The sequence below is a fragment of the Pundamilia nyererei genome, unplaced genomic scaffold, assembly GCF_000239375.1.
Source record: "Pundamilia nyererei isolate P.nyererei 1_Seehausen unplaced genomic scaffold, PunNye1.0 scaffold00052, whole genome shotgun sequence".
NCBI classification, from domain to species: Eukaryota; Metazoa; Chordata; class Actinopteri; order Cichliformes; family Cichlidae; genus Pundamilia; species Pundamilia nyererei.
Genome location: NW_005187453.1, coordinates 3,068,754 through 3,082,642, shown reverse-complemented (window position 1 = coordinate 3,082,642; position 13,889 = coordinate 3,068,754). Strand labels below are relative to the sequence as shown.

Sequence of the window (13,889 nt, the reverse complement as noted above, 5' to 3'; positions counted from 1 at the left end):
ATTGATGTGAACAAAAGCAAAAATGCTTCTATTGTGCACTCAATATATTTAAAGCAGACATGAAACGCTGGGAAAAGAGAGAATATTTGATTGCATAAAATAGCGCTTTAACGCATGATGCTAACATTTGCTTTACCAACTATATTATGAACAGCCAGTCCTCTAACTCCAGTCTCTTAGGTTTCACTGTTTATTAACTGCAGTACATATTCTACCTGATCCACCTGATTCTGATTAATTATCTAGTATTTAGCTACTTTTAAAACTGAGCTCATTCAGTAAAATTGAAGTCATCTGATGAGTGGAAATCTTAAAGCAGGGGTGTCCAACTCCAGGCCTCAAGGGCCGGTGTCCTGCAGGTTTTAGATCTATAAATCCAAAACAGATAGATACAGGAGCAGCATAAATCATAAAAATTGTATAATCTTTTATAAAACAACATTGTTAAAAGTGCTACAGGTCTACACTGAAGGTCTTATAATGTAAGGCTGTGTGAAAATGTATATAGTGATACAACAGTGATAAAATAATAAAAAGGTTAAAGAAATAAAAAAATAAAATAAAATAAAACTGAGATTGTGAAAAAGAGAATTCTGGCAAAGGTCCTTCATAACATGTGCGCTATAAATATGAGAGTAGCAAAGAGGCTTGATACAGGAGTGTCTGTGGAGTCTTATGTCCTGACAGGTGTGTTTACCTGTCACATAAGAAGAGCTCTTGTGAAGTGTTATAGAAAGCGGCTGGAATGATTTCCTGCAGCGTTCTTTATGGCAGCACGGTCGAATATGAACCAGCCTCTGCTATCTCTACAGTGTGAAATGTAGAGGTGATGGTTCGTTCAGTGACCTCCTGTCCCTCACTGACTAAAATGCCTCAAGATTCTGGACAATGGTAGACTGAGCCAGTTTGTTATTCTGTTAGATATAAAGATGGGAATTTTTCCTGCACATGAAAAATAATGAACTCAAGAGGAAGATTTCATATCTTCTGCTAAGAAAAAAATCACCAGTATTTGTACTTTTTTCCCCAGATGAGCAGAAAAGCAAAACAGGTAAATGTATAGGCTCCTAATCACTGCGCACACGAATTCTCTGTTACATTACAGATCAAAATATTTACTCAGGGAAAAATATCATTGCAAATTTGATTCAGACAGTTGAATAAAGAGAAGCTGATTTTGAATCATTCTGGAAGGCAAGTCAAGCAAATCCTTCGTCCCTACAATGCAGGCCATGTGCAGATGAATCATGCTGTCACTGTGCCTGAGAGCAGGGCTCTCGCTCCTCATGGGGAGCGTCAGACGGCAGGAAGGAGGAGGTTTTATAGGGCAGAGCACACCAGGTCTTAACCATAAATTTAGCGCCTGCTAAACAAAACACAACTAAAAAGAAAGGGGAAACACACACATACAACTTCACAGCATATGTGATTTATTCTTAATAAATTACATTTTCCATTGAACCACATCATATAACAGTTTACATCCTGAGCTGATATCAACATATCAGTTAAAAGGAAATTTGATGATTGAACAGCAACTTTAAAAAAGCACCAATCAGGAAGGGCACAGTGTGAGAATAACACAAGCATTATTGAATTTCATCCTTACTTTGATTTATTCTTTTTTTGTGCTTATTGCTCCAGCTGCACATGGAGTCCACACCTTTCTCACTGACGTGAGTGGTTTCGATAAAGGTACAGGGACACTTGCCTCTCTCAGTAAAACCTCAGAATTTTCACTCAAATTAAGGATTTGTTTTTCAAGTCACATTAAGAAAAGCATCCTTAAAGATTGTAACTACTTTTTCCAAGTGCTCTCAACAACTAAAGGCTCAGTAGTAAGACAGCGTGCAGTAATAAGTAATATCTAAAGTTAAAACAGTTATATAGTTATATGAAAAAAAGGCAATTAAAGTAGAAAAATGTCTTTTAAGACCGGCAACATGAAATTCGAGTATAAATTATAAATCACATGCTGTGATTATATTTTATAGAAAACATTTCCTTTGATCCACGTTCAAAAGTACAAACAGTTCTGACATACAAATAGCCTCTTCAGCTTTGAAAAGAACTTAATTCATAAAAACTTTATCATGCTATCCATTTTAATGCTCATCAAAGTGCACCAAAAGCTCCAAATGTGCTGGTATGTTTAGAAAGTGTTGACACAAAGCACACATACCCTCTGTTACCCACAGTATGTGCATTCACGAAAAGGCTGCAGTGTCTAGAAACGGTTTAAAACTGTCAATGATGAATACTGACCCAATGCAGAAGTTCGAAAGCATCACAGCACAGACAAACCAAACTCACTTCATCACTTCTAACAAATCATAGGACGTCTATGATAGCTTTTACGATTACATACATACATACATACAAAAGTGGAAAATCTCTTGCACATGTGCAATCCTCAACCCCAAAAAAACACATATTTTTCATTTAAATCTTTCATCTGTTGGTAAATAGTAGTGATAGAAAAAAATGGGTTTGAGAAGAACCGATGATCAGGTTTGCTGGCTTTTTAGAAATCAGTGTTACCTTTTAAATGCACCTCTTTGTGTTTAAAAAGATGTGTGTAATGCAGATTCAAGGAAGAAGATTTCACAGTGCATCATTTAAAGCCGGCGCAAACTGGTCATGTGACCCCAGCAAAGTGTATTTGTCTAATGCTCTCAAGGCTATTGTTACTGACTGTGCAAAGTGAAAATGTAAACTGTTTTTCTTCGATGCGCAGGGCGTTTAGCGTTGGACAAGTCTGCATACATTATGCAATTGAGCAGTTCTTGCAATAAGCTGGATGATGGTGTCTGTTTCTGTCATCTTTTGGAGCGGTGCCGGCGGCGTTATCGTCACACCACTCTCTGGAGGATGTAGAGGATGCCGATATTGTCGATAGTGACGAAGGTGGAGAAGTCAGATGACACGTGTATCTTCTTTAAAGCGCTTCCCGTTGTATAGAAGGTCTGCAGAGCTTTGCCTGTCTTCACTTCCCACCACTTGATATAAAGAAGAAGGACAAAAAAACAAGAACATGTTCAAATCATTACGTTTGACCCAAGGGTATCTGAAAGAACAAGGAAGTTATGTACAAACCATTGAAGAAAATATGTATTTAGTTACATTTCTCTGGAACAAGTAAATCAAGGCAGAAGTCGTGTAATGTGCATTATGATTTGTCTGATTCATGAAACAAAGACAACAACAAAAACTAAAAAGACTCAGTAGTTTACGATGGCTGCCCAGAAGACCATTTCGAATTTAATATTCTAAAATCTCCAGACTCAAACTCACGCACACACCCACAGGCTCTCTCAAATACTTCGATGGAGACCCATAAACACACCACCCCCTGCAGCTTTTTTGAGTTATTCCCTTTAATCTCAGTTTAAAGTTGACATTTTCCATTGAAGCTCCTTCTCACTGGGATGAATCATCAAAGGCACATCAAGTCAATCATTAATAGCTTGGCACGAGTGTGTGTGTGTGTGTGTGTGTGTGTGTGTGTGTGTGTGTGTGTGTGTGTGTGCGCGTGCGCATTCAGCGTTTACAATATTAGGCACGATGATGACACATCAAAACAAGAAACGATGCCCCTCCCAGCTAAATAAAGACGGCGTGACTTTTTTAATAGGTTTAATCTTTAGTAGCTGAGCATGTTTTTGTTATGAACCTTTAGCTGCTCTGAGTGTGGGTTAATAAAGGAAAGCAGGCCAATCCCTAAGTCTATCGACAGACTGCAACAGAAGAGGTGGCAGCAGCAGATTGCTGGCTTATAGGAGGTGCGCACACTCACGCACACACACAGCCCATTAATCACACAAACCCTACAGCAACTTTAAAGTGAGCTCATTTGCATACCCCCCAAAAAGGCATCGCAAAAAAAATGTGGCAAGGTTCCTTTTGTTCAGATTTTCATGCTGTACCACTGTGTGTGTGTGTGTGTGTGTGTTGTTGTTGTTGCTGCTGCTGCTTCAAGGCACTGGCAATACTTGTTCACTAGACTTCCTTCACTGCTACTATTGGCTGCTAAGATCTTGGTAGAAAAGACAACAGAGAAGACTCCTATAATAGTCGCCTAAAATGTCATATTTATAATTTATAATCAAAGCAGTTGCTTTAAATTGGTGACACTTGCCTATACTAGTTAATGTCCTACTTAATGTCCTATATGGTGCAGGTAGATGATTTCATCTTAACTAAGCCCCCGTGTCAGGATTTTGACTTTAAAAGAAAAAGTATCCACTACTTTAGCACTGGGGGAAATGGAGACAGGAGTATCTGGTATTAAAACAAACAAACAAACAAAACAATCTTATTGTCTGCAGGGTGAATAATTTTAACTCTAGTTTATTTGTGACCCAGAAGATTAAAGATGTTTTTTTAAATATAGTGCAATGTGGTGCATTTTTCCATTAACATTCTTCTTTAATTGCTAACAATAATCTTCTCTCTCATGCCCAGACTTCTCCTGGTAGCCCAGCACCTGGACACACTACTATGAAATATTTGTGGTGAATATGAGACAGTTTCTACTGAGTTTAAATGGAACAAAAAGCAGGTCGGGTCACACTTAGGTTATTTTAAGCCCCCCTTTTTGTGGTTTTCACATCATTACACAGCTCGTATCTGACAAGGAACCCTTATGGAAATGGAAATAATGTCTCCATCTCCTTCGTCTATATTCAGCCATAAATCAGACAAGAAAATATTTCACAACATATAATATTAAACATACTTTGTCTAACAAAACATTTGCATACAAAGGCTGCTTTACATAAAAGCTATTAGTACAGATTTGTTACCTTGAACTTCAAAGCTATGCTATGTAATTTGCTACTGCCTTCAAGGCTAAACGTGACCTGAGAGTAAACATGACTTTATGTCAAAGCAATTAATTCCTACATGGTTCATAAATGTGAAGAATGAATGTGAATAGTGAGAGACAGGAATAAGCATGCAAAATACCTTCCTCTCGGATAACACAAGAAAAACTGAAGTTGATACAGAGGTCATGGAGGTATATCATCAATATAATGTGGAGCAACAGCCTTGCTTCTCCTATTTTTGTTCTTATACGCAGTGGCAGCAGTTTATGCATATGCATATAGGGTGTATTTAATACAAGGCCAGCTACAAGTGTGGCCTGACCTTAGCTTTTAAGTTGAATAAAATGAGGTTTGATGATGATCAATACAAACTGAATTTCTCTTTGACAATAGTCAGGAGAAACAGAAAGTATATAATAAAGGGAAGTATTAAAATCAAGGTGAAGTTATTGGGCACATTTTTTACAGCAGGAATCATATTTGTAAGCAGCTATCTGCATTCTAAATTATGTAATCTGTAGGCAAAATACAATTTCTACATGTAGCCAAAGCCCTGTTTAAGTGGGGCTTTGACTGCTGGACTGCACACCCAAAACTGTCTGCTATCATCCACAATAATTCAGCTTTTTATTTACCTTTTTTTTTTATTCCATACACGAGAGGCCCAGAAAAATTGCCCCCACAGACAAGTCGGCAGACTGCCCGATGGCTTCCCAGATTGCAAGGGCACGATCAACCCCACTGTGCAGATTATCCCTCCTCAGAGAGTTTTCTTTAGTTATCTCCCAAACTTGAAATCAAGCAGCCAGGCTGTGCTAGAGGCCTCTAAGGAGGCAAAAAACAGAAGACGCCTGACAGAAGACTGTTAGGTTTCATTTTACAAAAAGCTGCCTGAGTACTTGACCCACTTCAAGCTTCTCCGAAATAGTGAGACCTCAAACAGTCCACTCAAAACGTTATTTTTATTTTTATTTTTTTAAATCAGGCGGTCTTAGCAGAATTGTCATTCAATCATCAATAGAGCTTAATCAGTCAGATCCCAACACATTTATCTAATGATGGGCTTATCACACTACCCCCCAAAAACGCCTGGAATCTACACTACTTAGTGTAAAAAGGTCAGCTACGGCAAACTGGTGGAAAATTACCATTAGAGAGAGTCTGGCTAACAAGATTTAAACTCGAGTACCGATGACCTTTCATCCTGTATCTCAGCAAAGAGATTTTCAAGGTCAAACCATGATGCCTGCAATACAGCCATGAAACAACACAAAAACACGATAGAGGTGGGATCAATTTGATTGGTGAGGCGACAAACTGAGTATATACCGCAGATACTAGAGGAGGGCGGAAACACACTTGGCAAAAGCCTAATTGCATCTGAAATGAAACAAAGATGGCTGCTGCCTGTCAAAGAGCTGACAGCTCAAACAAAGAAATAATACTGAGACGCCTGCTGCGCAAGCACACAAACACATATATGAAAATAAACAGACCAATAGACGGACTGAAACAGGCGAGGAAGAGAGCAAACAGAGTCGAAAAACAAGACTGAGCCTCCCAGCAAACAACGGCTGCAGACGAATGATGAAACTCTTTGACGAAATTGATAATAAGGGGAGTAAAAACTCTATAACTCCAAGTGGTTATAAACAGGGGATTAGCAGAGAGATGCAATGTATGGAGAAAAGAGCTGGTGCAAAATAAATGTTTAAAAAAGCCTGTTGGCTTTGAGGAAGGACGACGGGAGATGCGTGGAGTGAAAGTGTGAAAATCATTTCAGAGTGAGTCTAGATTTACTAGGAGGAAAAAAAAAACTTAGCCAGAAAATCGCTATGTTTAATCATTTACACAGGAGGATGAGGATGAGACTATGCTGGGTGGCATGCATATTTATAGTTTTATGTGACAGGAAGGAAAGTGAGCTTTTTCCAGAAGCTGCAGACGGGAGAAAGGTAAATGATAGGTGAGCAAATCCAGACAGATAAAAGATGCTGAAAACAGTAAAACATATTTCACATTTGTCATAACAACTGTTTATTCTCTCTCGTGGGAATATGCAGCTGGGTTTTGCGTTCGTGTGTCACATGGAGGGCCCATATCCTCGGAGCAGATGGCTGATGTGCTGACATAAACACCATCTCCGTGAGACCACTGATATATGGGAGACAGCTAGTGATGCGTGTAGATGCTAAATAACTAAACTGGAGTTGCTTGCTGGGTGTTCTGTGTGTGTTTGGTGACCACCTTGGGTCTTCTTTGAGATGTAAGACAACGCAGTCTGTAGTGAAGCCGCTGAAAGCGGAGGGAAATGGGTTTGTGACAATGTTTGCATGTACACTATGCAAATGCAAAGAAGACAACGCACAGGTGAGGCTAAGTGGAAATTCAGCGTATTCAGAGAATGCATCAGTGCATCAACATGGAAATAATATACAAGCAAAACCAAGTGTAGGTTACACAAATACTACAACTAAAAACACGGGGGATTATTCACTAATAATGGACTTCACTTATATAGCATCCGCCTGCCAGGCAGCTTAGCAAGCAGAATTATGATCTGAATGCAGTGTTGTGCCAAAAGGAGCTCTATAAACACAGTATAGGATCCTCTCGTTAGCCTTTTTCTTTTAATTAATTTATTTTATTATTCACATTAGCTTACATATAGTTTAGCAATATTTGAAGACACTTTCGACCACAGACACATTAATATATTTCTTTTTCTATCACAGAACCCCCCAAGGACACTTTGCCATGCATACTGGAGGAGCAGCAGGTTCAGTTGTCAATGTTTATTTGTATTCATTTCAATTTTATTTCATTTATATAGCATAAAATCACATATTATCCTTTAATGTTGGAGAGAAAATCCCAACAATCAGACGATCTCTCATGAACTCTTGGTGGCAATGGGAAGAAAATAAAAAAAACCCTCCCTTTTAATTCTCACTAAAATAAAAGCTTTATCAAAAAGGAAAGTTTTAAGCCTAGTTTTACTTTAGAGAAGGTGTCTGTCTGCTGAAACTAAACTAGGGCCCTGATAGCTGAAAGCTCTGTCTCCCATTCTATTTCGAAAAACTCTAGAAACCACAGGAAAGCCTGCAGGCTAAGAACAAAGTTTTCTAGTGGGAGACCACCTTCATCTACACTGAAGACAAAATTATAACAAAACAATGCTGCCAAACAAGGCCAACATGGAGGTGTTGTGGTAAGATCCTGGGTTTGTCATGTCACTTTTTACTGGGCTGAGGTACAAATAAAGCATCACCTGACACTAGAATATGTGAGAAGAGAGCCGTGGTGGTGCAGTACAGTATAATATTGTAAACTCTGCACTTTAAATGACTGACTTCTGGAATAGCTTTTGGAAATCAGGAACTCAGTTGGCATCCTGTGGCTTCTTACACCACTGTGTTAGGTGAAGCAAAAAAATCATGGTAAGGGACTCAGCTGGCACGTCTCATTCCAGTCCCCGAGGGCCTTAGGCAGCCACAGGAGCAGAAACCATCAGTTTCTGGGTAAAACCGGTGAGCTTGTAGTACATTTTTATTGCCAGAGAAGGACAGGGGGAAGGTGTTATGTAATAAACGAATAAATAAAAAACTCAAAAAAAGAACATAAAACAAAAAGAACTTCCTTCTGTAACCATCAAGGGAAAGTGAAGCAGCAGTCCAAAAGCTATTATCCCTGATAGCAAATGACAGAAGTTATACCAACAATCAGTGGGAGTACAAATGGCACTGGATGAAAAGCACAAATATTTATGGCATCTCCTTTGACTAAAACGTGATGTCAAAACAATGGCCACTGATCCCCTTATCAATACAGCCAAAGCATTCTGTAGATTCAAATAGTGTCAAGCTCACATACACAGAGGTCAGAATGACATCTGGGGAAGGCCTGATAGCGTCTGTGTGAATGTGAGTAACCCCAGTTCATCTCAGGCAACAACAGAGGAGAACCAGACTGGCTCAGACAGGCCCTCACCATTAGCTGTGGTGATTCTAAATAGGTCTGCTTATAGGTCTACCTGAGGGAAAGTCAGGATTGCTTATGTAATAAAAAACAAAACAGTTTTTATATTCATTTGAGGACCAGAGTGATGCTTATGTGTGAACACAGTTGGGTCTTTTAGAAGGGAGGAAGGAGGTAATTCATCTTCCTCTTACATAAATAGAGTCCAGGGGGAATAAGTACAGTTTCTATGCTAAGTAGAAATAAGAAGAAAAGTATCTAGAGCCAGACCACAAGGAGTGGACGCTGGAGAGGAAGAGGATTTAAAAAAGAAAAAAGAAAAAAAAAAGGGACCAACCAGAGGTGATTTTGTAAGGCCACCTCCATTTCATAAAGAGAAAGTGAGCGATTTAGCTTGTGAGCAGGTCATGAGTCTAGCAGAGAGGCACACAGCGCGACTCTGAGGCTGAATTATTTATCCAAGGTTCCGCTGCTGAAATATTGATGCTCAGACAATCCTCTACACATCTCTCCCTCACACGCTGGCTTTCTTCCTTCACTTTTCTCTCACCAGCATTCCCACCAGCTACTCCTTATTCACTGCAGATAAACCAGAACCACCCCCCCCCTCCCAAAAAATGGAAATGAATATGGATTCTGCAGAGAAAAAAATGAAAAGCAACAAAGACACATCACATCCTTCAATTTTTTCCCCTCTTTTCATCCTCAGTGTCTTATTGTTCTTTGTCATGTATTCCCCGATTTTATGATTTAAAAATGTAGCAAAGATAAATGAAAAAATATATATATGCAGATCAAGAGACTCCATAACAGGGAAAGAACAAGAAACATCAAAAGAAATGGCGAGAGACAAAAAATGTACTTGATGGATAAAAGAGCAGCTGGGGATTAAGAAAAGAAGACAAATATATAATTTACACTTAGATTATGTGTGAAACTGGCAAAAAAAAACAACGAGTGAAAAGAGAAGAGCTAACTTCAACAGAAAATCTTGTTTTCACATTAACAGTTTGGCCCAAAGCTAGAAAGCTGTGACGAGTGAGCTTCATTTGATTTAATCAGAAAATTACTGTTACATTTACAACACATACATGTAACAGCTATTTTATACATTTATAATAAATCATTTGTTGGGTTTATAAGGAAAGGGCAGGTGTGACCATTTAAATCTTGATTTTATTACAAAAAAATAAAAATAAAAATCAGATTCTACAGCAACAGAAATAAGTGGCCACACTTAATTTAGAAAAAGTAAACAACAATGAAATCATAGCTCCAACCAGCAGGGCTGGAAGGACAGATGGTGGTGATAACTGTGATTCAAACAAGATAAAAAAGACTGAACTAACTTTTGTTATTTTTCCTTTCTAAGAATTTTCTAGAGCAGTGTGCAAGCTTTTGTTTTTTGCTCCGTTTTAAAGCACAATTGTTTATTATTCTTTGATTTAATTATGTGGATATGATCCATGTGTAGCATTTGTTTCACTGTTTGGCAAAATTTGTTTAAATGTTTAGTAATAAAGTAGTAGTAGTAGTAATAAATAAAAAATAATAAAACAATAATAGTTATTTCAGAATATTCTACGTATATTTGTATTTCTATGACTTTAAATTGTTATAACCTGTTACTCTGATGTGCATAACAAAGTCCTAAAAAATGAAACAACTATACTCACAAAGTATCCCATGCTAATATGTTCTTGTCAGTCTGATAACCTGTTCTCATACGGCAGTCTCATCACTTTGACCTTCAGATTAATCGATTGATCTTATATTTATACAGTAATTTCTATATGTTGACAATATCGCACTGGTAAGAATCATAGTTTCTAAGCTAAAAGGCTTTCTGTCAATTTTGGATCCAAAAATTATTAAATTGACCTTGAAGACCTTGGTGGATAGAAGCCAATCTGAATGGACTGTTAACAGACAAAATAACACGCACGCACACAAACTCTACCATAAACATAACCTCCTTAGCGAAAGCAATAAAGAACAAAATTAAATGCCAGAAAAAGAATACAAAATGGTAAATGGCCTGTATTTGTATAGCGCTTTACTAGTCCCTAAGGACCCCAAAGCGCTTTACACACTCAGTCATCCACCCATTCACACACACATTTACACGAATGCTTGATGGCAAGCTACATTGTAGCCACAGCCGCCCTGGGGCGCACTGACAGAGGCGAGGCTGCCGAACACTGGCGTCACCGGGCCCTCTGACCACCACCAGTAGGCAACGGGTGAAGTGTCTTGCCCAAGGACACAACGAGCGAGACTGTCCAAGCCGGGGCTCGAACCGGCAACCTTCCGATTACAAGGCGAACTCCCAACTCTTGAGCCAAAAATATATCAAGATACAGAATAAATAAAATCAGTAGGAATGCGCCATTTCAAAATGTATTTTTATTCTTGACATCACAATAGCTTTGCATGATTCACAGTTCAAAACAATCCTTCTGTATCTATGCCTTGCCGTAGCCACTCAGAACATCCCTGTCTAACACAAACGGTTCCCTTCTAGTTGACTTTTGCCTGATTGCTTCTCTCTTGCAAAGAGAAGACTTGAACAGCGAGCTGGTGGGGCTTCTGCGCTTACCACCAGAGCTGTGTGCTTGAGACGACCACATAACGTATACCCACTCTCTTTGTTGCAGCCTTATGACCCACATGGGACGAAAATGACCAACTAACTACCTTGTTCTTATTGCCGTTATATAGAGCAAGAGTAGGAAGAAACTGCAGACTGAAGCTGAGTTTTTGGCTCACAGGGATCACTTGCACATATGCCGACCTCATTATGTGAAACTTTGGCTGTTTCCTATGAGCACCCACCACAGTAACAGTATATATATGTGACATGAAAGCCTACTTTAAAGAACAAGCTTGAGTAAGCTCATTTGTGAGCGAGCGTCTTTGCATTTTGAAAAGCACACACCACCTAGCTCTACTTTTCCCCTCTATCAGTAATCTAACACATCTTCCCTGCCTCATTTCGTCTTGCTGTTCCTTTTTTTTAAGAACAAACAGAGACCCTTCTTTTACAGCAAGCGAGACAATTAACCCTGGCTTAATGAGCGACGCAGAGGAAACAACCGCCTCCAAGAGGCAGATAAATATTTCACCAGCTTGTGTTCATACCCAAAGCCTGACAACGAGTACAGAAACCAGGCCATCTTCATTCCGATATCAACTCTCTCTAAAGTTCTTCGCTCTTCTTTTATCTCATACAGAAACAAATTCCCAAGCAGACAGTTGAGGGAGTACGTGTCTGCTCTGGATGTATTTTGACCACATGAGGAAGAGCATGTGCATGTTAAAATATGCATTAAAAAAAACAAGAAGGAGAACTGTTGTTCTGTCTAAGAAAAAGATAGTCGGCTTTCAGGGGGTCTTTTGCATCTTGTGAGTGTGTGCAGGTATTTTTAGAGCCAGGTCTGCTTCTACGTTGGAGCAGCACTGCGGGATGCTTATTTCTGAAACAGCATGAAGCACGAACCCATTGAATGAAAGCAAAGCTGCAAACGCTGCCTGAACCAACATGGTGGCCTATTACACTGACTCTTAGAAGGCTATAAAAATGTGTTATTTCCATCTCTGGACCAATTTTGAAGGAGTGGGAGTGGACTGATCAAAGTGAAAGCCAAAGGGTGCAACAAATTCCAAATATACTAAAGGTGGCTGTCTTTTTGTTGCTACACAAAAAAGAAAGATTTGAAGTACACACAAGCGTTGCGTGGAGATAAAATGAACCTCATGAAGAAATTAATTGTTATCATTGTTGTTGCAAATAACATAACCTCAAAGCATATTAGAGGAACGACAGAAAGAGAAAACCAGAAAGTCACAGCCACACAAACTGCAGCTATAAATAAAGTTGCGATTCACTGTATTAATAGATTATTGACCAAGGGCTTGTGGCAAGTGTGAACGCTCTCCCATGGGCCTATCCCATCCTTTCATAAAACAAAAAACACAGGCATAGCAGATCTTGATGCTTTTTCTCACGATAAGCATCATTCAGTCCAAATATTTATCGTTCTCTTTCAGGATGTAGTCATGCCATCTTCAGATTTCTGTCTGGGCCTGCTTTTGTTTCAAAAGTTGTAAGTATGACTGGCAGCCTATGTAAGTGTTTTTTTCCTATCTGAATAAGCACCAAAGTGAGCTCTACATGATTTATTAGTGTAACAGAGTTAGCTTCTAGTGTCAGAATAAAGGACACAGACAAAACATCACGAACTGCAGTTCATTTCGCAATTAAGGGACTTGTTTGTTGGCCTACATTTGATGAAGGGCTGAAATTAGAATCACAGGAGAGAGGTAATAACCTGTGACACACTAGGATTGGAAATAAACATGGCAGCTCCTCAGTCAGCGTTGGTCCCTGTGACACAGCAGCGAAAGGTGCCAAAGAGTGCCAGTTCACTTAGTAAACAACATTTTCAAGACTTGAGCCCACTTATTCTGTTCTATTTATATTTTGGTCTTAAGCAGTAGCTCTCCAGGTTTTCTGAAGGTCTCCTTGAACATTGGCTGGTTTGTACCAGCCCTTGTTTTCTGATCATTCTCAGAGGAATATTTGTTTTGTTCGTTGGTTTGTTAATCATTCAAACATTTAAAATAGCACCTTACTCAAGGGATGAACCAGTGTTGTGCATACACATAACAGACAATTGGCTGCCTGTTGCAGAAACATTTTTTTTGTAGTTGTATCCAGGAAAAATCCCCAAAACAACACAGTTGTTGACCAACCGTCTTCTTGCACTTGTTTACTTCTAAAAGCCTATATGACATATTTTTATTTCACCATTCATTTACCGCACAGAGAAGGCATCGTTTAAATATGTTAAAGTTTTCTTTAAGTAAACAGTATTATTAAAGATCTTCATGACTGGCACAAGTGCCCTCAAATTATGGTCACCCTTTACTAGCTAAAAGTTAACTGGCACAGTTTGGAGTGTACCATCAAAATATTTTAAGGAAACTGGGCAAATAGTGGACAGAATAAAACATCTGCAGCAGATGAACAGGATCTGAAAGTTACAGAGCCCCGCAAGGGACATGGGAGAAAAAAAAAAA

General features: G+C 39.0%; 1 protein-coding gene across 1 annotated transcript in view; it reads right to left on the bottom strand.

Moving 5' to 3' along the window:
* Positions 1 to 1,421: 1,421 nt before the first annotated feature.
* The window catches only part of apaf1 (apoptotic peptidase activating factor 1), a 44,883-nt gene continuing 32,415 nt past the window's right edge, over positions 1,422 to 13,889 (bottom strand). Inside the window, exon 26 of the mRNA XM_005733502.1 lies at positions 1,422 to 2,999. Within this exon, the coding sequence (XP_005733559.1) occupies positions 2,853 to 2,999 (147 nt within the window). The 3' untranslated portion in view covers positions 1,422 to 2,852. The remainder of the gene's footprint in view (positions 3,000 to 13,889) is intronic.